Consider the following 21,740-nt stretch of genomic DNA (forward strand, 5'->3'; position numbering starts at 1 on the left):
CTGTGTACAGTTTTGGTCTCTACATTTGAGGAAGGACATTCTTGCTATTGGGGAATACAGTGTAGATTCACAAGGTTAATTCCGGGATGACGGGACTGTCATACGTTGCAATATTGGAGCGACTGGGCTTGTATACTGGAATTTAGAAGGATGAGAGGGGATCTGATTGAAACATAAAAGATTATTAAGGGAATGGACACGCTAGAGGCAGGAAACATGTTCCCAATGTTGGGGGAATCCAGAACTAGAGGCCACATTTTAAGAATAAGGGATAGGACATATAGTACGGAGTTGAGGAAAAACTTTTTCACCCAGAGAGTTGTGGATCCATGGAATGCTCTGCCTCAGAAGGCAGTGGAAGCCAATTCTCTGGATGCTTTCAAGAAAGTGTTAGATAGAGTTCTTGAAAATAGCTGAGTCAAGGGATATGGGGAGAAGATGGTGGTGCTGGCTCGAAGGGCCTACTCCTGCACCTATTGTCTATCGTTTAATACAGTATTAATTTCAATTTAAAGTTCAACACAAACATCAGCAGCACAAATTTTTTATGTGTGCAGTTCTTTTAATTTAGAGATTCAGTCCATCAGGTGCTCTGATAACTCGTGGATCTTCTTTTTCTGTCTTGCACTAGTGGTGTTCCCTCTATTGCTCTGTAGGCTGGATCCTCTGCATTTGTCTGTTCCTGCAGTGTCTCATGTTTTCAGCAGGCTTTTTTTGAATTCTCCTCAGTATTTGACCCTCCTCTGTTCTGAAAGTGTAGGATCTTAGATTTACTTTCTCCAGAACTGTAGCCTGTTTGTCCCAAGTGTTGTAATCTCTGAGTCTCAACTGTGTCATGTTGTGCCTGTGGCCCCTAAGCTTCTTGCTGACTTGTCATAGTTTGCTTTTTGTCTCCATTGCAGACTCTCTTGTTTCCATTTGACATCTTTGACATCTCTGTTCTTGTTTTGGTCTGCAGAGTAGGGAAATGTTGTGCATAGTCTACGTCCCAACAGAAGTTCAGTGGGCGACATGTCACGTTCAGTGGAGAAGTTCTGTAACTCAATAGAGCTGGATACAGATCTGATCCACTGTCTAATGCTTTATTGAACAACTTTTTAACTATATGAATTCTTTTCTCTGCCTTACTATTTGACTTGTTGTTGCAGAGGACTTGAAGTCACATATCGAAAATCATACTCTTCTGCAAAGTTTTGGAATTCTCTACAGCTATAACATGGTATATTGTCACTGTAAACAATTTGAAGAATTCCATGTGTTGCAAAAATTCTGCTCTGTCTGAGTAGAAGCCCACTGACAACACTCAGCTCAGCTCTGATGTTGTAGTACGGCTGACATTCACCTCTAGGCCATCCTTCATTCAGATTCTTGATGACTTTCTGTAGAACTGTGTCTTTTCCTGTTTCAGCTGTGATCTGTTTGGATTTCATATCAGATACAGGAAGAGATTCAGTGATCAGATTCACCTGAGATTCACATCCGTCTCTGTGGAACTCTCATTGTGTGCTTCACTTAGCTAACACAATAGGTTTCCCTGGCATGCACACGTTCTTGACTGGGCTTAAGTTCTCGCACGCTTTGTCACCCAGCAGTGATTCATGTTCATCTGGCACTACTGAAGTGGTGTTCCTTATCTTTAATTTTTCACCTTTCATGTTGATGCTCTGTCCATTGTAGGGTTTGTGGTGCACAGGAATTGCATGTTTTGTATGCCTTTATATTTGTTGCCCTGATGACACGTTCACAGATCAAATTGACCTTTTCCCTGGTTCCAGCTTGAAAGGATTATTTGTTCCATTTGTTTGTAATGACACAGTTCACTTGTCCTGCTCGACTCTATTGACACTTGAATGTTTGTTGGTTTAGAATCTTTCTGCACTACCATGAAAAGTATTTCAATGAGCAGTTTCTTCTATGGTGTGCACACTTTTGCTTCTGTTTTGTTTCTCTTTGGAAAAAATTGCTTTACATAGTGATTCAGCCCTGGCATTGTTTTGGTGTATGTTTAGTGGCACATAGTTTATAATTGAATGCCTCTCCATCTTTTTGTTGTTTCCTATATCTCATTTTTGTTTGTGTGGACACACACTAAGACGACAGCTATGCCTTCCATTTCACTGGCTTTTGCACTCTCACTGAACTTTTTTATGTGTTGCAGAGCTAATCCTCTGGCTTAGCACATCTTCACAGCTCCAGCTAAGGTAAACTCTGTCTCACACAGCAACCTCTCTCTCACTTCCTTATCAATAATCCCAAACACAATTTGATCATTGAATCTTACAGCGATCCAAAATTGCATGCTCTTGTTTTAATTTCATGTCCGTTAAAAAAGTATCAAAGCTCTCTTTCTGTGGCTGTGTGCGCAAGTGAAACATGTACCTCTCAAATGTTTCATTTTTCTTTGGTGAACAGTGTCCATGAAACATCTCGATAATCTTGTCAAACTTGCCCTTGTCTTCTGCCTCAGGCAAAAAGAATGTATTGAAAACCTCTAGTGCTTGAGGTCCCGCCACGGAAAGCAGCAGTGCAATCTTCTATGCATCAGGTTTGCTATCGAGTCTAATGGCTTGCAGGTACAGTATGAATTTTTGTCTAAATAACTGCCTCTCATGGTCAACAGTTCCAGTTCAGTTTACACCGTCAGGAGCCTTTAAATTTTCTATTTCTGCTCATATCGACTGATTCTCACTCCTGGTATCCTGTGATGTTTCTTTTATTGTAACAAAGAAATTTGGGTACTTTAAAAATAACTATACTTTATTAGCTAAAAAACTCACTCAGGGCCGTGTGGAGCCATCCATTTTGAATCCAACTGAAGCGGAAGCAAACTAGTCTCCAACTTCCTCTAGTGGTCAGGAGGATCACTAGCAATCTATCATTACATCCCATATTGCAAGATGCTAAATGCTCTTTTTTTGCGATAAACATCATCGGAAAGATCTCCATTTATTGCCCATCTCTTATCGTTCCCAAGGTGGTAGTGATGAATTGCATACTTGAAATGCTGCATCCCAAAAATCCAAACTTAATTAGTGTAAGAAATATAACTCTGAATTTACAATTTGTTTGGAACAGCTTTAGAATGTAAACTTGTAATTAGGTACGTTTGTCTTGGATATCAGGCCAATTATGTTAATAAAAGAAATTCTGGCAAATATCTGTTGTCATTTATGTTAACAATCTGGATGAGAATGTAAGTGATATATTTGCACTAAAATTAATGGTACAGCGGATAATGAGGAAGGTTCTAATGCAATTTTGATGAACTGAATTGGTGAAAAGAGGAATGGCAGAGTTCATTCAAATCAGTACGAAGGGTTACATTTTTGTGCCAAACACAGTAAAATGTAAGATTCTGGGGAATGTGACCTAGAGGTACACATACAAAGTTACCTGAAAGTGGTGATAAAGATAGAAAGGGCTTTGAAGAAGACTTATGGCAGGGCATTAAGTGCAGGAGTTGTGATGTCACGTTATAACTTTATCAGAGCCACATTTGGAATCTGGTCATCCTGCCATATTTGGAAAGGTACATGGACAGAAAGGGCTGAGATGGATAAGGGCCAAGTACAAGTAAACGGGATATACTCAGATGGACAACATGGGGTGAGGGGCCTGTTTCTGCGCTACATGGGGTGAGGAACCTATTTCTACGCTGCATGGGTCTCTGACTCTATGACTTTGTGAAAACATGGTTGTCATGAAAACCTTTACCCAAATTGCGGCTGATCTCCGATTATGATGGATTTTTCTCATTTAGAAAATATTAAATTATGATTAATCCTCATGAAATAATTGTTAATGACTACAAGTCAACATGTTTCAGAAAGGACAGATAATTAACAACCTTTCACCCTGGTTTGAAATGCTCCAAAGCCTTTACTATCTTAGTATCAGCTCAAAATACCAACAACTTTCACAACAGAGCATATCATGAGCTCAAGAGTAAACTTCCCAAATAGAACATGCTGCAAGATGCTCCACACATTGGTTTGTATGTGGAAATCATCTCACTCAATGGGTAGTCTATATCCATTACAAGCTGCCAGAAGATCCTTTAGAAGCAGTGTAATTTTGACATTCAAAAGAATTTTCTCATATACTTGGATAGGAAGGGTTCAGAAGGTTATCAGCCAAATGAAGATGTGGAAGTAGCCCAGGATTTCTGGCTAAATATATGTATATACCAAACAATATTAAAAGAAGGTTGTGTTTGTGATAAAAGCAAATATTCTATTTTGTGACAACTCTTTACCTTTGTCCCAGTAGATTTTACTCTGGAGATGGAAATCAGAAGATCAAAAAGGAAACATGAGATAGCTATGGCAAATAAGGTAAATCCTAAGAGATTCTACAAATATACAGTTATTGAAAACAAACTGGTAACTAGTGAGAGAACAGGGCCCCTTGCACATCAATGTGCTTGTCTATGTGTGGTTCAGCAGAAGACAGGCAAAGTTCTAAATGTATAGTTCTTGTCTGTATTTTCTGTGGAGAAAGACATGGACTCTAGGATCTTGGAGGAGTAAACAGTAATGTCTCCAAGAGAGTCCATGTTGTCAAAGGTACTAAAATGATTCAGGTAGATAAATCTCCAGTGCCTGACTAAGTCATCCTCGGATGTTGTGAGAAATTAGGGATGAAACTGCAGGGACCCTGGCAGGGTTATTTATATCATTAGCCACAGGTAGGATGCTGGAAGGCAAATTGGATGGCAAATGTTGTGCCTTAATTTAAGAAAGGCTGCAGGGACAAGTCTGGAACTATAGACTGGTGAGCTTAACATCAGTTGTAGACAGGTTGGTGGAGAGAATTCTAGAAACAGGATCTTTTTGCATTTGGAATGGCATGGACTGATTAGGAACAGTCAACATTGTTTTGCTTGTAGGAAATCTCTCTCAAGCTGCCAGAGGTAGCTTTAGAAGCAGGTACATTTGCAGATGGCACTAAAATTAGTGGTATAATGAAGTATATCTAAAATTACATCAGACCTTGATCAACTGAATCAGTGGGCTGAGGAATAGCAGATGGAGTTTCATTTGGATAAGGTGTTGCACTTTGGGAAGTCAAATCATGGCAGGATGCACAAAATAAATAGTAGGGCCTTGCGGAGCACTGTAGAACAAAGAGACCTAGGATTACAGGTATGTTCCATGAAAGTGGCCACAGAGGTAAACGGTGAAGAAGATATTTGCGCACTTCCCTCCAGACAGGGCATTGAGCACAAAAGTTGAACTATCATGTTACAGCCATATAAGACACCAGGAAATTACGAAGATCAACCTTATTGTAGTCTTTGGCTGTTTTCAGACTGCTCCATCCAGAAGGAGCCTCCGGAATCGACTGGTGCTGTACCCAAACTTCAGAGGATTTTGTCAGGCAAGGTGAATGTGAGGCCAGTGCTCGCCTTGCGTTTGGTTCCACAAAATGACACTGGCATTTCGAGTCCCGTTTTGGACCCGGATGAAGGGGAGAGCAGGCAGCGGCACGGTGCCGAGGTGCCCGCAGCATGTGGAGCAGCGTTTGGAAGTGAACATGAACATTTGTGTGTGGCTGGCAGCTCGACTGTGCGCAGTGATAGCGAGTGCAATGGACATGCGCGAAGATTGCGCATGTGCAGTATTCTCAACTAGCTCTGGGTGCTGGGGGGCTTGATCCACGTCGCGCTGATGAAGTCAGCTCGACATGAACGAGGGTCAGGACCTGCATCCAGGTGGCTAAGTCGGGAGAAGCTGCAGGTGAAGAAGAAGAAGAAAGTCCAGCATTTTTAGAAGACTAAAAACAAACAATTCTAATGGCTGCAGCCAGTATTATGGAAGGTAGCCCCCAAGCAAGTTTAAAATCTATTTCTTCTACAATTGAACAGAAGTCAGAGGGAATTGAAGATGTACATCCTATATTGGAAGATATTGCAAAACAAATGGAGAATATGACTGTTCAAATGAATGCTGGTTTTGTCCGAATTTAAGATCAATTTGATACTATGAAAGTGAAAATGAATGGTATTTGTAAAGATGTTGCTGCAGTAAAAATGAATGTTAACAAATATTTGCAAGCAGTGGACAATGTTCAAGATAAATTTAAGAAAATTGAAGTGGCTTTTGTGGATTGTAAAAGTCAAGTGGACCAATATAAGGAAAGAACAGATCATACTGAAGATTTGTTTACGGGTTGGAATATTCAGAAGAGAGAACTGTTGAAGAAAATTGACTCACTGGGAAATCAAGATCAACATAATAAGATTAAGATAGTGGGTCTTCCTGAAGGTATAGAAGGGATGGAGCCAGTAAAATTTTTCAGCAATGGATTCCCGAGACATTGGGCGCAGAAGCTTTTCCGGATGGATTAGAATTATATAGTGCGCACCAAGCATTAAGGAAGGAGCCTTTTCCAGGTCAACCTCCGAGGCCGGTTCTAATCCAATGTTTGCAATACCAAGATCGTGAGATGATTTTACGTTTAGCAGTTCAAAAAGCAAAACAAAATCATGGCCCTTTGATGGTTCAGGGTCATAGGGTGTTTTTTTATGCTGATTTGAGTCAAGACATCATTAGAAGGCGTAAAGAATTTAATTCAGCTAAGTCTGTATTATGGAGAAAGGGATACAAGTTTGTTTTTCGGTACCCCACGGTACTGCAAGTGTTTATGGTAATCAGACTTACTTTTTTTAAGAGTGATTTTGAGGCATTAACTTTTGCTAATTCTTTGCCAGATAATAAAGTAAGTCAAGAGTTGTTGAAACCACTGGTGAAGCTGTCTGGGAAGAAGAATGGGAATGGGTAGAAGGTGCTGGAACCTCAGCTGATTGAAATAGAAGGTGATGATCATAGATTGGAAGCTGTGGGTTAAATGTGAAGATTTTATTTGTAATTGATTAGAAAGGTTTGGTTGGGGGAGGTGGATGACTGTGCTGGTTCTCAAGTCATCTGCCACTTGCGGTAAACAGCACCCGGTTAATTGAGGGGAATACTACACCTGCTGTAGTTTTTTTTTAGGGTTTTTTTTGTTTAGTTGATTCTTGTGTTTTTTGTGTTATATTTTTATAGTTAGGTTAGTTCTGGGGGGGGATTCTCTCCTTTTCTCTGTTTGATTTCATATATATTAAAGGGGGGGCTTGAATTTTGAGGGGGTTTTCTTTTTTTAAAAAAGAAAGGAGCTTTTTTTTTCATTGTGACTGCTGTGTGAGGAGTTATTTTTAAGATATACAATATGACTAGTTTAAATTTTGATACTTTTAATGTTAAAGGGCTTAATAACAAACAGAAAATGGTTTTAGCATATATTAAGAAGATGAAGGTTGATATTGCTTTTTTTTTACAAGAAACATATAATGGAGAAAGAACATTTGAAATTGAAAAGAGACTGGGTTGGACATGTAATTTCATCTTCATTTAATTCTAAGGCGAGAGGTGTGGCTATTTTAATGCACAAAAAATTGCCTTTCACTTTAAAATAATTTTCTGATAATGTTGGTAGAGTATTGATTGTTAATTGTGAAATTTTTAATGAGTTCTGGACTTTGATAAATATTTATGCTCCTAATGTGGATGATAAAAAATTTGTAACTTAAACATTTTTAGGACTGAACCAAGCACATGAAAATATTTTAGTAGGGGGAAATTTTAATTGTTGTTTAGATCCTTTGTTCGAAAAATCTCCAAAAACTTTGAAGAAAAATAAAATGGCAAAATGTTTGTCAGAAATGATGAAGGACTTAAATTTAGTTGAGATTTGAAGAAGATTAAACCCAACTGAAAAAGATTTTTAGTTTTATTCAGCAAGATACGATTCTTATTCTAGAATTGATTTATTTTAAATATCGGTGTGGCAGTATGCCATTAGGCAGGTGAACCGGGCCCGCTTGTCACGCACGTGGGGGCAGCTGGCCAAAATGGCGCCATCGGGGATTTCTTCCAGACCTCGGCACCGGGCTCAGAAGCCTGCACTTGGCGACCCACATGACGCCCCGGTGACGTCGGGGTTAGGGTTAGGGTTCTCAGCCACGCCCGGGCTGGGAGTATAAGACCAGCCAGGCAGCCTACAATAAATCATTTTTGCTCACTGAACTCAACCCGTTTGGTTGTGCAATCCTTCAGTCAGCAGTGCAGCTGCTACAATTGGTAACCCTGACAGGTTCAAACGTCTTTGAACCCAACAAGAACAACCCTTCGATCAACGCTATAGCCATCAAGCTTCCTGACTTCTGGGTTCAGGAGCCAGAGACCTGGATCAGTTTCACTTCTGCCAGATTTCATCGGATTTGACCAAGTTTTACCATGTGGTCGCTACCCTGGACCAGGCCACCACCAAACGAGTGCTGCACCTCATTCAGCACCCACTCGTGGAAGATAAGTACGGGACCATCAAGCGGGTGAGCACCAACTCCCTCGGCCTCTCCAGGCGGCAGTGTGCTGCTCGGATGCTGCGCCTCGACACCTTGGGGATAGAACTTCAATCAACTTGATGGAAGAGATGCTCACGCTCATGGGCGATCACACTAACTGCCCAATCTTCGAGCGCATCTTCCTTGACCATCTGCCTGAAGACATCCGGCCATTATTGTCCCAGGAGAGTTTCGTTAACCCTAGGAAGTTCGCTTAAAAGGCTCAGGAGCTATGGCTTGAATGATTCACGGAGGGCTCAGGTTACAAGTCATGGGCATGACCACACCAAGCTTTCTTCTTGCACTGCGGACTGCGGTGGAACAACCGGCCTCAAAGAGCATAGCCAGAAACAAGCCATCCACTTCAGGCCTCTGCTTCTTCCACCAGCGCTGGGGAGCGAAGGCTCAGAAATGTCATCAGCCCTCCTCATTCCAGGGAAACGAGTAGGCTGGCTGCTGTTAATGGCTGCGGCGGCTGGCCAACAACACAGCCTTCTCTACCTGTGGGATTAAGTCAGCGTCTGACGCTTCCTCGTCGACACCGGGGCCCAGATCAGCGTCATCCCAGCCACAGCCATCGAGTCCCAGAACCAGCCTCGAGGAACTCCCCTCCATGCAGCCAATTCGACGGAGATCCGAACGTATGGAGACAACACCATCCACTTCCAGATTGGCTAGCAGAAGTTGTCGTGGAGGTTCACCGTTTCGTCCCTCCCAACCGCCATCCTGGGTGTCAACTTCCTCCTCACCCACGGACTCCTGGTCGACATTCGAGGTAGGCAACTGGTAGATGCCCATAACTTCCAATCCGTTCGCCTCAACGCCTCTCGCACAGAACAGCCGCAGATGGCCACGGTCAGCACGACCAAGGAAGAGTTTCAGCATATCCTGGACAAGTTCCCGTCCCTCCTCAAGCCACAGTTCTCCGCTGCCTCACCACGCCGCGAGGTGTTTCACTACATCCCCACCAAAGGCCCGCCGGTCCATGCCAAGGCGGATAAGCTCCAGATAGCAAAGGAAGAGTTTTTGCATCTGCTGGAGCTGGGAAACCATTCAATGCTCCGACGGTCCTTGGGTCTCACTGATCCACCTGGCCCCAAAAGCCTCCGGCAGCTGGCACCCCTGCAGAGACTACCGGCAGCTCAATGAGGCGACAGTTCCTGACCGTTACCCGATCCCTCACATCCAAGACTTTACGGCCAACCTGCATGGCACGAGGGTATTCTCCAAGGTCGACCTGGTGTGCAGTTATCACCAAATCCTGGTGCACTCCGAGGACATACCCAAAATGGCCATTATCACCCCCTTCAGTTTGTTCAAGTTCCTACACATGCCATTCGGGCTCAAGAACGCTGCCCAGACCTTCCAGTGCCTCATGGACACAGTGGGCAGGGATGTGAATTTCATATTCATTTACCTGAATGACATCCTTGTCACCAGCAGAGACCGGGCACAATGCAAGTCCCAACTGAGCACCCTCTTCTCCCGACTGGCCGACTTCGCCCTAACGATCAATCCGGCCAAATGCCAGTTCGGGAAAGAATCCATGCGGTTCCTGGGCCATACCATCACGGCTGAAGGAGCTACACCTGCCACTATGAAGGTCGCTGCAGTTAGAGAGTTCCCACGCCCGGACATCCTCAAGGGGCTACAGGAGTTTACGGGTATGGTCAATTCTATAACCGCTTCATTCCAGGCGCTGCACACATCATGCAGCTGCTCTTCGCTCTCATCTTGGCCAAAGACAAGACACTCGCCTGGACTCCAGAGGCCAGCAGGGCATTCGAAGCCACGAAAGCTACCCTGCTCATCCACGCACGCACCGACCTGCATGTGGCGCTCTCCGTCGATGCCTCTGCCACAGCCGTCGGCGCTGTCCTGGAGCAGCAGATGAACGGACAGTGGAAACCACTGCAATTCTTTAGTCGACTTCTTCACCCGCCAGAGCGCAAGTATAGCGCTTTCGATCGTGAGTTGCTGTGCATGTACCAGGCAGTGCGTCATTTCCGCTATTTCTTGGAGGGGAGGTCTTTCACCATTTTTACCGACCACAAACCCCTCACTCAGGCGCTCGCTATAGCAAGAGATCCCTGGTCGGCCCGCCAACAGCGCCACCTCTCCTTCATGTCGGAGTTCACCACTGACACTTGGCACAAGGCGGGGAAAGACAACATGGTCACTGACGCACTCTCATGACCGGCCATCTGCGCGCTGACACCTGGCCTCAACTTCGACCAGCTCGCCCAGGACCAGAATTCCGACGAGGTGACGCAGGCCTTCAGGACTGCCATCATGGGCCTGCAGTTCCAGGACCTCCCAACTCCTCACAGTGAGGGCACCATCCTGTGCTATGTCTCCGTGGGCACCCCGCATCCAGTGGTTTCCCCAGCAGTGGCACAGGCAAGTCTTCCACCATATCCTTGACCTTTCCCACCCTTCCATCAGGTCCATGGTCCATATGGTGGCAGAACATTTCATCTGGCATGGGCTTCGGAAGCAGATTGCAGACTGGGCCAGAACCTGCACCCATTGCCAGCTTTCCAAGGTACACAGGCACACCAGAGTGCCTGTACAAGATTTCAAACACGTTCGGGAACAGTTCAGCCACATACATGTGGACATCATTGGAACCTTACCCAGTTCCCGAAGTAACTGTTACCTTTTCACAGTGGTAGACTGCACCACTCATTGGCCCGAGGCGATCCCAATGCCAGATGCCTTCACAGACTCCTCCCGAGCGTTTTTGAACAGTTGTGTGGAAGCTTTATATAAAAATCACTCAGCTAGGCTGATGACGAATGGACACATTTCATCTTCATTTAACTTGACTAGGTCAAGGAGGCAAGGTTGTCCATTGTTGCCAGCTTTATTTGCTTTGATCATTGAGCCACTGGCTCAGGCTATTAGTCAGGATATTATTATTCAGGGAATTAAAATTGGTAATGAGGATTATAAGATTAATTTGTTTGCCAATGATGTATTAATTTATTTAACACATCCTAAAGAATCTTTGGAAAGGCTGCAATTTTATTTGGAACAGTATGGAGAAATGTCAGGATACAAGGTAAATTGGGATAAAAGTGAAATATTACTGATATCAAATGAGAATTATTTAGAGTGTAAACAGATCACATGGTTCCGATGGACTAACAAAATTAAATATTTAGGAGTAATAGTTGATGTTGAATATCAAAATTTAGATAATTTATGTACCTTTCTTAAATAAAATTAAATCTGATATGAAAAAAATTACCATCAACTTTGATAAGATGAGTAAATTGTGTTAAATTGAATATTTTTCCACATATTCAATATCTTTTTCAGTCTATTCCCTGTGTAATTCCAAAAAAAAAAAATTTTGATCCTTGTATTCCAATGGTTTATTGTCATCTCTAATTTTATTCCTTGCCCGCTCCTCTTTGTATCTGTGTCTCTTCTGACTTTCCTGATAAGTTGCTTGTCTCATTTTGCTGGGCTTCTTGCTTGGCTTCTTGCTGTTGGTCCTCTTCTTCTGGGCTACTCATCTGTTGGGCCTCCTGCCGCTGCTCTTCTTTCCTTTCACTCCCTTTCTTGTCATTTTCCTCTTCTTCCAGCTGAGAGCCCTAGTGACGGGCATCCCTCAGCTGGTCACGCTGTGGTTGCCCGCTCCTCTGCTGAGCCCCCCTCCCGTCGGTGTTTTCCTTCTCCTTAGTTTGTGCACTGTGCACTTTTGTTTGGCGCAGAGAACCATTTTTGCAGTCCAGCGGTCGAGGGGTTGCGACTCTGCGGGGCCGTCGCCAACCTCGGAGAACGGGCTGGGCTCTCTTCTCCACGATGGCTCCCTGTTTCTTCATGCAGGTAAGGCCTTCTCCTTTCTCTTCCGGCATCTTTTCTTCTTTTTTTTCCCGTTGTTTTTACTTTTTCCTCCTTGGGTGCCATTTTATTTCTTTTCTCTACAACTTTATCTTTTATTTGTTAGATTTTGTATTTCTTGAACTTTGTATTTTCTTCACTTTATTTCTTCTTTTCTGGAGAGGGCTGGTATTCCCTTACCGTGACTCCCCTTGATCCAATGTTATTTTAAAAATGATTAGTTTCAAATTATAATTAACAATGTATCAAATTGAATCTTTACAATTAGCTTTAGCTGTTTCTAGAAAGTGCATTGCCATTACTTGGAAATCAAATACAGATTTAGGAACAGAGAAATGGCATGTTGAATTGCGATCTTGTATTACACTTGAGGAAATTATTTATAATTTGCATCATAAATATAATTTATTTTTGAAAATACGGAGCCCATACTTACAATATGTTGGTTTGAAAATCTGAAGGACTCTGAAAGCTCGCCACACTGGTAACACTTAGCTCCAGTATTATGTGAAATGAGATTTATTTTTGGCATTCTCCTTATCTTTTTGGAGGGATAAGGGCACACACACACACCACATATGTATTGTCTTTTCAATTTATTCATTTAATTATTGTAGATGTGGTTTTAAAATTCTTAAATAAAATACTTTTAAAAATGCTCCACAATCATTTGTAACTGGTACTTAAGATTCTGATTCATAACTGTCAACGCAACCCATTGAAAATAGAGTAAGGAAGAGCATAAAAAGCTACATTGGATATTTATAGTTTCACATCTGGGAATAGTCTGAGGAAAACATGAGCAGTCTGATAAATGAAAAATAATAGATTTCATAGCCTTGAAAATAAAACAAAATCTGTTCTCTGACAGGCATCAGTTCTAAAGAGATTTATAATTATAGTTTGTATATTGCACATGTATATGACTATAAACTCTTACTCATATTGAGATACCCACAGTAATGTACAAGGCAAGATGTACTTCACATTCCAAAATAGGAGTTTCATGAAAAACTTTGTTCACATTAGATGCTCATCTGAAATTGTTTAAGATTGATTTGGCCTTAGTGCAAGACTATTTTATAAAATAACATACTGACCTTTTAGGATTATGGCAAAATTCTGACTTTATTGCTTTATCTTCATGTTGGGTTTGTAAAACAGGACCAAAAGAATGTATCAAGCATCTTTCCTCTAGTTATGTGTACTTCGGGAACAGATGGTCTAAGTGTTCTGATGGTAGATTATTAAATGAAAGAACGAAACATCATGCAGCATTCAGTCACTGTTTAAGTGAGGAATTACAGAACCTGTCAACACCATAGGCAGCCTTGTAAGCAAATGTTTCTCTTCACATTGAGCTTGCACTTCAAGTTACCTGCATTCATATCAAGCATCCTAAAATGTAATCTTTTATAGATTAATTCCCTAATTGTCTATTTGTAATATTAACAGTTTTTCTTTCTCCACTAACATAGCCTTATCTGATGGGCATTTCCAATGTGACATGCATTTCAGTTTTTACATACCCCTCTGTAATTATCCTCATCAACCCATCAGTGAGATGGGTTCATCAACAGCAATGTGGACAGTATTCCTGGCTCAATTTTATATTAAAAAAAAATCCCTTTGTTCTCCACGCCTTCTCTACCCACTCAGCAACTCAAAACTAACTTTTCTTCCTTTCTATCTTTCTCAGTTGTGCTAAAGGATCTCCCACCTGAAATGCAAACACGGGTTTCTCTTTCCACAAATGTTGACTGAATGTTTCAAGTTGGAAATAGTCATTACCTGTCATTTATGTTCTCTAAATGTTGTCCATAATTTGCAGAATGCTGGTATGGCCTTCTTCATCAGCTAAGACGTTGCAAATGGAATTGAACATCGTAAGAGCTGAAGGTTGGTTCTCTAGAACTAGTGATACCACTGGTCTTGGTATTGTAAGCTTTGGGATTGACCCAACAAATGTGAAACTTTATCCATGGATCCTCTGGCAACTGAAGATTGGACAAATGCAATCAACCTACTTACTATCCCTTCAATCTTTTACTTATCAATAAAGACAGAAATTATCAATGACTTTTGTTGTCAAGCAATACCTAGTCACCAATAATATCTCAATGATGCTCAATTTGACTCCATGACAATCTTAGCTCACACATGACTTGTTAAATGGCCTGTGACTGTGCTCCCCAAATCTGTGCCCCTGCCATTCAGAAGATGGCAATAAAGATGTGAGAACTTAATAAACTGCAGTTTTATTCCACATGACACACTTCCCTGATTTTGAAAATATATTTATACTCTTTCATCAAGATTGTCTAAATTTTGGAATTCTATATTCAACAGCACTCTGGGAGTGCTTTTAACAGAAATTAATCATTCACCTTATTAAATATTCAACTTCATGTTCTCTTCTAGTCTTAATGAGAACACTGATTCAACACCCAAACATCATTCATACAACACTCATCTGGTTTATATATTCACATTTTTATTTACTGGAAATCATTTTAAAAATGTGGATTTTTGAGCCACAAGATGTGCACAGTTACAAATTGAATAGAGAAAGTGACATAACTTGCATTTATATAGCACTTTTTTTTATTATTAGGCCATTACAAAACAAAGCACATTCACTGAATTCAGAGATGGATATGAGCACATCATCCAAATGTGGAATGCATGATTCCAAACAGAAAGAGATTTGACTGACCAGTTAAATTATTGTTGACTGCACTGAAGATAAGAAATATGAGTCAGGTACTATGAAAGCTTTTCTGCAAATATGAAATCTTCAACATTCACCAAAATAATTGCCCAAGATGCCTTTGATTAAAAACTATCTTGTACCTTTTTTCAAAGGATAATCGATTCTTAAATATTTAGTTTAGTAAAGGTATTAAAAATCTCACTGGTTGCAGGCAATTCTTGTACTGTGCACAGAAGTTAACATTAATAAAGTTCACCAGGCTTTGGAGCTTAACAGGTAAATGGTTACCACTCAGGAAGGTTCTTGTTGGTTTTCAGAGAGAGCTTTTCTTCTTCCAGGACATCCACAACTGATTCCTTTTTATCAGCCACTCCAGTGTCTTGCTGATGAAACTTGCCCCCTTTTGGGTTCTCCAGATGATAACCTCTTTCTTTCAGGTCACCACAGAGTTCCTTTCTGTTTCTCCTATTCCAAGGATACACCAGACAGCTAGTCCTCTCCTTTGATCAAGCCATCTTTCAAACCTTGCCAGCTTGTCACTCTGGAACCGATGTCTGTGTCTCCCACCCACTCCAACTCTCACAGCAACCTGATTTTTTTCTGCTCTCTACCTGTAAAGATCACATGACCTTCCAGACAGTAAATGCTCTTTTCCAGACAAAGCTGCTACTGCCTGTTGTTACATTTGTTGCCCTTTTTGCAAATGACAGTCCATCATGAGTCTGAGCATCTTGCAAAAGCTCCTGCAAAAATTCTGCGTTTTAAAGTGTTTGTGTGTGACCTGCTCTAACAAACCTTCCCCAGTTTATCTCCCTCTATATACTCTGACACAATATGTAGTGATGTTCTTCTAGCCTCATGCGACCTGTGTTAATCTTCTTCCCCAAAATGATCATATAAACTTTGTTGGAGTCCTGTGTGTGGAAGCAACCCTCTGAGCACTATTTTTATTTTTCTATTTCTTTTTATTACTATATATCTTTTTTTTTTAAATATATACTACTTTTCTTTGGGGGTGGGGGGTTTAGAGAAGGAGGGTATAGAAGGGAAGGGGAGGGGTCATAACTATCAAGCAATGATTGAAACTTTCTTATATTTAAATATTTACTGTTTTATATAATTGTTTACTAATTACATGCATGGATAAAAATTTAAAATAGTAAAATAAATCATTCACCATAATAATCCTGCAGAGAATTCTGATATAGAATCAGAGGAATTAAAATAATTATATTAAAATTGAAACTGATCACCTGGCTGGCCTCATTTGCCAAGGTCTAGTATTCCTGGTTGGGCTTTCTACATGCTGCTTTAAGAGACTCTCCTGGATGCACTTAACAAATTCTCCTCCATTTAAGCCTCTGGTACTAATGGCAGTGCAGTTACTACTGAAGAAATTAAAGTGTTCCATGACAATAACCCTGCTGCTTTTTCAACGTTCTATAATCTGTCCACATATCTGTTCCTATACCTCTCAGGGGCCTACCTTATCAGAATGATTGGACATTTCTAACCTCCACCCACACTCAATAGTTAAACTCATCACTGGGTCCATTCTGAGTGCAGCTGCAACACTTTCCCTGATTAGCAATGCTATGCCTCTAACCCTCCATCCCTTTTACCTCTTTCTTTGTCCTATCCAAAATAATGAAACTCAGGAACACTGAGCTTCCAACTCTGTCCCTCTTGCAGTCTCAGCTCCATAGTAACCACAAGTACCGATCCAGGTTAATTTCCCTTATCCTCAATACCATCCATTCACCACCTCAAGATCACTGTGACCATTCACCCTTCTCTTCCTGATTTTCCTTTTATGCCTTTGTATTTGCATTCCTCTCAACTCCTTTTGCATTCCTTTATTTTCCTCATGATTACTAATATCCTCCTCTGTAATTTTGACAAAAATAATCTGCCCCTCCTCATGCTTCCTGACTCGTCAGCAATATTTAACATGATGGACCATTTCATGCATCTTTAACATTTCTCAATCATCATTCAAGATGGTGGAACTGTCTGGTTCCATTCTCACTCCCCAGAATTTATTGTGCCAGGCTTCTTTGTTCATGAACAAACCATTTACTGCTGATGTAATCCATCTACATGTGGACCTTCGGCATTATCATCTGAAAACAACTTGTCAACTTATTCCAAACTAAATGTTGGAAAAATTAAACTAATTGCCCTTTGTCATGAGACACTGACTTCATTGTTCTGACAATAGTGTAAAACTAATTTGGGGTATTTGCAACCTCACACTTAAATCTGAGAAGAGCTACAGACAGTGTGACAGATTATGTTGTGTTTGTATTGTATATAGATATGTTTTTGGGAGATAAATTGGGGCATTTTATTTTAGTGTAGGTCACATACAAATACCTCAAAATAGATATCATTTAAAATATTGGAGCTCTGCTCAAGCCAGACAGGGCAACTCCTGGGGACCTTTGCAAAAACTTTGGGGAGTGCCCAAGAGACTTCACTAATGGATTGTTGTTTTGAAAAGCAACAGATGAAAGAGATTGGAGGAGTAGTTCGGAGCTGCAGGCTGTCTGGAGTGCAGCTTGCTGTTCTAAGAGGGTCATGTGGTTTTTGCAAGCAGAGAGAGTAGAACAGCTTTTTGTGTGTGTGTGAGAGAGAGAGAGAGAGAGAGAGAGAGATCAGTTCTGCAGTGCTACAGTCAGCAGCAGCAGCTGGGACTGGAACAGGACAAGTTGGAAAGCTTGTGGAAAAACCCCATTTTGAAGATGGGTTGTGAGTGCTTAGTTCAGCCTGGTTAAAGCCCTCGTGGTCCATATGAAAGGACTGGCTGCTGAATGTTTCACTTGAAATAAGGGGGGAAAAAAAGTCACTCTTTGGTAACCTGAAAGAATGAGGCTATCATCTGGAAAACCCTGATGGGGCAAGTTTCTTCAGCAAGACACTGACGTGGCTGTTTAAAAGGAATCCGTTTTTTTGGGGGTCCAGCGAACAATAAATCTCTCTCTGAAAACTGACAAGAACCTTCCTGAGTGGTAACCATTTACCTTTCAAGCACCAAAGCCAGGTGAACTTCATAAATGTTAAATTCTGTGCACAGTCTAAGAATTGCCTACAACCAGTAAATGTAGAGGAATGAGAAGAGAGATTGGACTGTGAATCAAAGAACTTTTCTAAACTTGGACACATTACATACATGTGCGCTTAGAATTAGAAGGGGGTTAAGTTAATAGTAATAAGTTAGAGTTTGATCCTGTTTTCATGTTTAAAGATAAATAAAAGCAATTTTTGTTTAAAAAACCATTTGCCTTGGGGAGTATCTATTGCTACTGGATTTTGGAGGGTCCACTGGGCTCGTAACACCTTTAAGTCCACCTTTATTGATCTCTACATGATTTACTAATTTTGCCCCTTCATCAGTCTTTGGATTCCACTGAACTGTCCCATCTCCCTCAATCTATTCTCTACCTTTGATATTTTCCAACAGTTTTTCTGCTCTTGTCCTGAACCTCAGTCAAAAATTGTTAACTCATACAATGGTTCTAATGAAAGTTCAAGTTTAAGTTGATTGTACATATACAGAAAAATCCTTTATTCAAGCAACCGGCAAAAAATTTTTGTGAAAAGTAAATAGGTGTAGCAGCACACCGCTGTGGCAATTGGGCAGAGCTCAGGGTGGCGAGTGCAACCTGGGGCCAGCATCCCCAACGTAACACTGGCCCCACTACACAGCTAACAGAGAGGGACAAGTGCGCGGGGAAGAAGGCATTGTCATGTAAGAATGTGCCTGCGTGTGGGAGACCAGTTATTGTTATGCGAGTGGTGACATTAGCAAACGGTGGGAACACGAGCAATATAAAAGTCGGGCTTTCAGCCCCAATAAAGCAAAGCTATACCTGACTACACTCGTGCGTGTGTCTTTACTTCGAGTAGCACACGGCTACAAAAGTATAAAATACAAAAGTTTAAAATTGGCACCCCCTAGCTTTTCCAATCATGCAATACGGCAATCTCAAGCAACCAGCAAATACACTTATCTGCCACCAACTAATCCCCATAGGTTATGGATACCAGGGATTTTACCGCACACATAGAGCCAGATGAATCAGTGTATCTCCGGACTGTAGTACACATAAACGACATATATACATAGCGATCCAAGATAAATATATATAAAAATAACTTATAGGTTTCTAGGATCATTCAACAGTCTTACCACCCGTGGGAAGATGTTTCCCAGCTTGGCAGTCCTGGTTTTTATGCTCCTGAATCACATCCTTAAGGATAATTTCTCAAAAATACTGAGAGTTGGATGGTAAGCATCCTCAATGATTCTCTGAGCCCTCTTTAAGCACCACTCCCTCTAGATATTGTTCTTCTCAGCAGTTTTAATCACCCTCTGTAATTATCTCTGATCTGATATTTTTCTGATACCATACTACACTACCAGGATACTTTTATGCTCCTATAGAACATTGTGAGGATGATGGCTGGCAGCCTTGCCCTTTCAACCTCCTTAGGAAGTGAAGGCACTGCTGCGCCTTCCTGACTAATGAGAAGATGTTGTGGATCCAGAAATAATGCCTCATAATCCAATTTATCAGTTTCATATTTCTTCATCATCGTACTCTTTTTGTACCAATTACACAACCCTTTATGCCCTAATGGTCTTGATTTCAGGTGCCTAGAACCCCATCTTTTAAAAGGGATGGTACATTTAGCATAGCAGTTAGTGCAATCCTGTTACAATTTCAACAATACAGATCAGGGTTCAAATCCCATCCTTTAAAAGGGGTGGCATGTTTGGCATAGCTGTTAGTGTAATGTTGTTACAGCACCAATGATGTGGACCGGGGTTCAAATTCTGAACTGTCTTTCAGGAGTTTTTTTGGTTTTTTTCGAATCGTGTAGCTCATTGTATAATTGTACTTTTCACTTAATTATATTGTAAAATACCATTAAAAATATTTTAAAAAGAAAGGAGTTTGTATATTCTCCCTGTGATTGTGTGTGTTTTCCTCAGGGGTTCCAGTTTCCTCTCACTGTTCAAAATGTTCCAGGGCTGAAGATCAATTGGAAGTAAGTGGACGGCATGGGCTCATGGGCAAAAAGGGCCTGTTACTATGCTGTATGTCTAAATCAAAATTTAAAATCTATCCGCCGCTCCACATTACTTAACTTCTTAATTTCTATTAATTTGATTCAATTTTTAATCATTTGCTCTCAGATTGTCAAGATTGGTCTAAAGTTTTCTTTGGCCAACTCCTCCAAAAAATAACTGTAATTATTTTTCTATGCTGAAGTAACCACACTATATAAACGAAGTTGTTGAATCCAATATTTCATATGAACCGAATATAATTCAATGTTAATGAAACAGAAAGGACTTACTGTGTAAGTTATAACCGCAAGCATCCCAATCAAGGTCAATGTACTTATGGAGAAGGACAAGGAAGCCAAACCATCTGTGAGCAAAAGTACAAAGTTTATTAGCAGCAGTTAATTGGTGAGGCTAGCAAGTAATCAAGTTAAAACATATTGTATTTCAATTAGTACTCTGCAGAAGTTCAGCACACTTAGCTATCGATCAAGGCTTTCTGGTCAATAAGAGAACAGGGCTAAAAATCTAAAACCGTTCTGACAAAAGGACTGGATCCTGAAACATTAACTGCATCTCTTTCTACACATGCTACCTGGCCTGATGAATGTTTCAAGTATATTCTGCATTTTTCTATTTCTGGACTCACAGCTGACCTTGAAGAAAACAGCACTGAATGATTCAGTGGGTCCTGTCATGGGTTTTTCCTTTGTTATTTTACTTCCTGCCTTCCGTCTTCTACCAAGCATCATTAGTGCTTAAAAGGTTGAGCTTGATACCGTTGCTAGGCACGAATGAACAAGAATCCTTACAGGCAGGAAGTCAATTTACTGTTAAGTTAATCTAGGTAAAAAGATCACTAACTTTTATAACCAAAATGCAGAAAGTGAAATAAAGGTTACGTTCTTATATAGGAATTTAAATATAAACACTAAACATTTTTTTTTAAAAGGAAAAAAAGATCAAAGACCTTTTATATTACTCTGAGGTTCTGATAATTGAAATGCATAGAAACAAACTATCTCCACTCAAAATGGTATTTATTGTATCTATGATGTGATAAACCAATTTAAAAAAACCATTAAATATCTTGAAATTTTCTTGGATTTTATGGTGACAATAGTACATGTCAATGAATTTAGGTGGTGTCCCACATCCCCTGCTAAGTCTGCAGAAAACAGGTATCCTAAGCTCCAGTTCTGTGATTTTTTTTCAATGCTCTCTCATCTGCACAGGTTTCCTCTCACATTCCAAAGATGTGTGGGATGGTAAATGTCCACTGAAAATTGCCCATGGTGTGTAGGATATATGGGAGGGACTTAATGAGAATGTACGGGGGAAGATGATAAAATGGATTAGTGTAATGGGTGTTTGATGATTAACAGGGGAATATTGGGCCAAGTGCCTGTTTCTGTATCATTGTTGACAGCAAATTGTTTGATTAATGCTTTTAGTTAGGCACATGCAAATACTTGAAGCCACTACTGATGTTACAAAATGAAAATGTGATACGCACAACTTTATCATAAATTAAACAAATTTAACACAAAGGGTTAAAGCAATTTTTCGTGTTTATTAATGTAGAAAGAGACTACAGCATTTCACCATGTCCTTAATCAAAAGAGAAAAAAAGACTGTGGTGATAATCATATTTCCATGTAATTTGACTGCAACAATAAATCATTTGTAGGTAGATTTTAAGCATTTGTGAAGGATTA

General features: G+C 40.7%; 1 protein-coding gene across 2 annotated transcripts in view; it reads right to left on the reverse strand.

Moving 5' to 3' along the window:
* Nucleotides 1-21,740, reverse strand: part of lmbrd1 (LMBR1 domain containing 1) — a 296,648-nt gene that overhangs the window by 109,112 nt on the left and 165,796 nt on the right. For both annotated transcript variants that reach the window (XM_069886140.1, XM_069886141.1), the window contains exon 7: nucleotides 20,316-20,389. In XM_069886140.1, coding sequence (XP_069742241.1) covers nucleotides 20,316-20,389 — 74 coding nt within the window. The remainder of the gene's footprint in view (nucleotides 1-20,315; nucleotides 20,390-21,740) is intronic.

This window comes from Narcine bancroftii, chromosome 6, assembly GCF_036971445.1.
Source record: "Narcine bancroftii isolate sNarBan1 chromosome 6, sNarBan1.hap1, whole genome shotgun sequence".
Lineage (NCBI taxonomy): Eukaryota > Metazoa > Chordata > Chondrichthyes > Torpediniformes > Narcinidae > Narcine > Narcine bancroftii.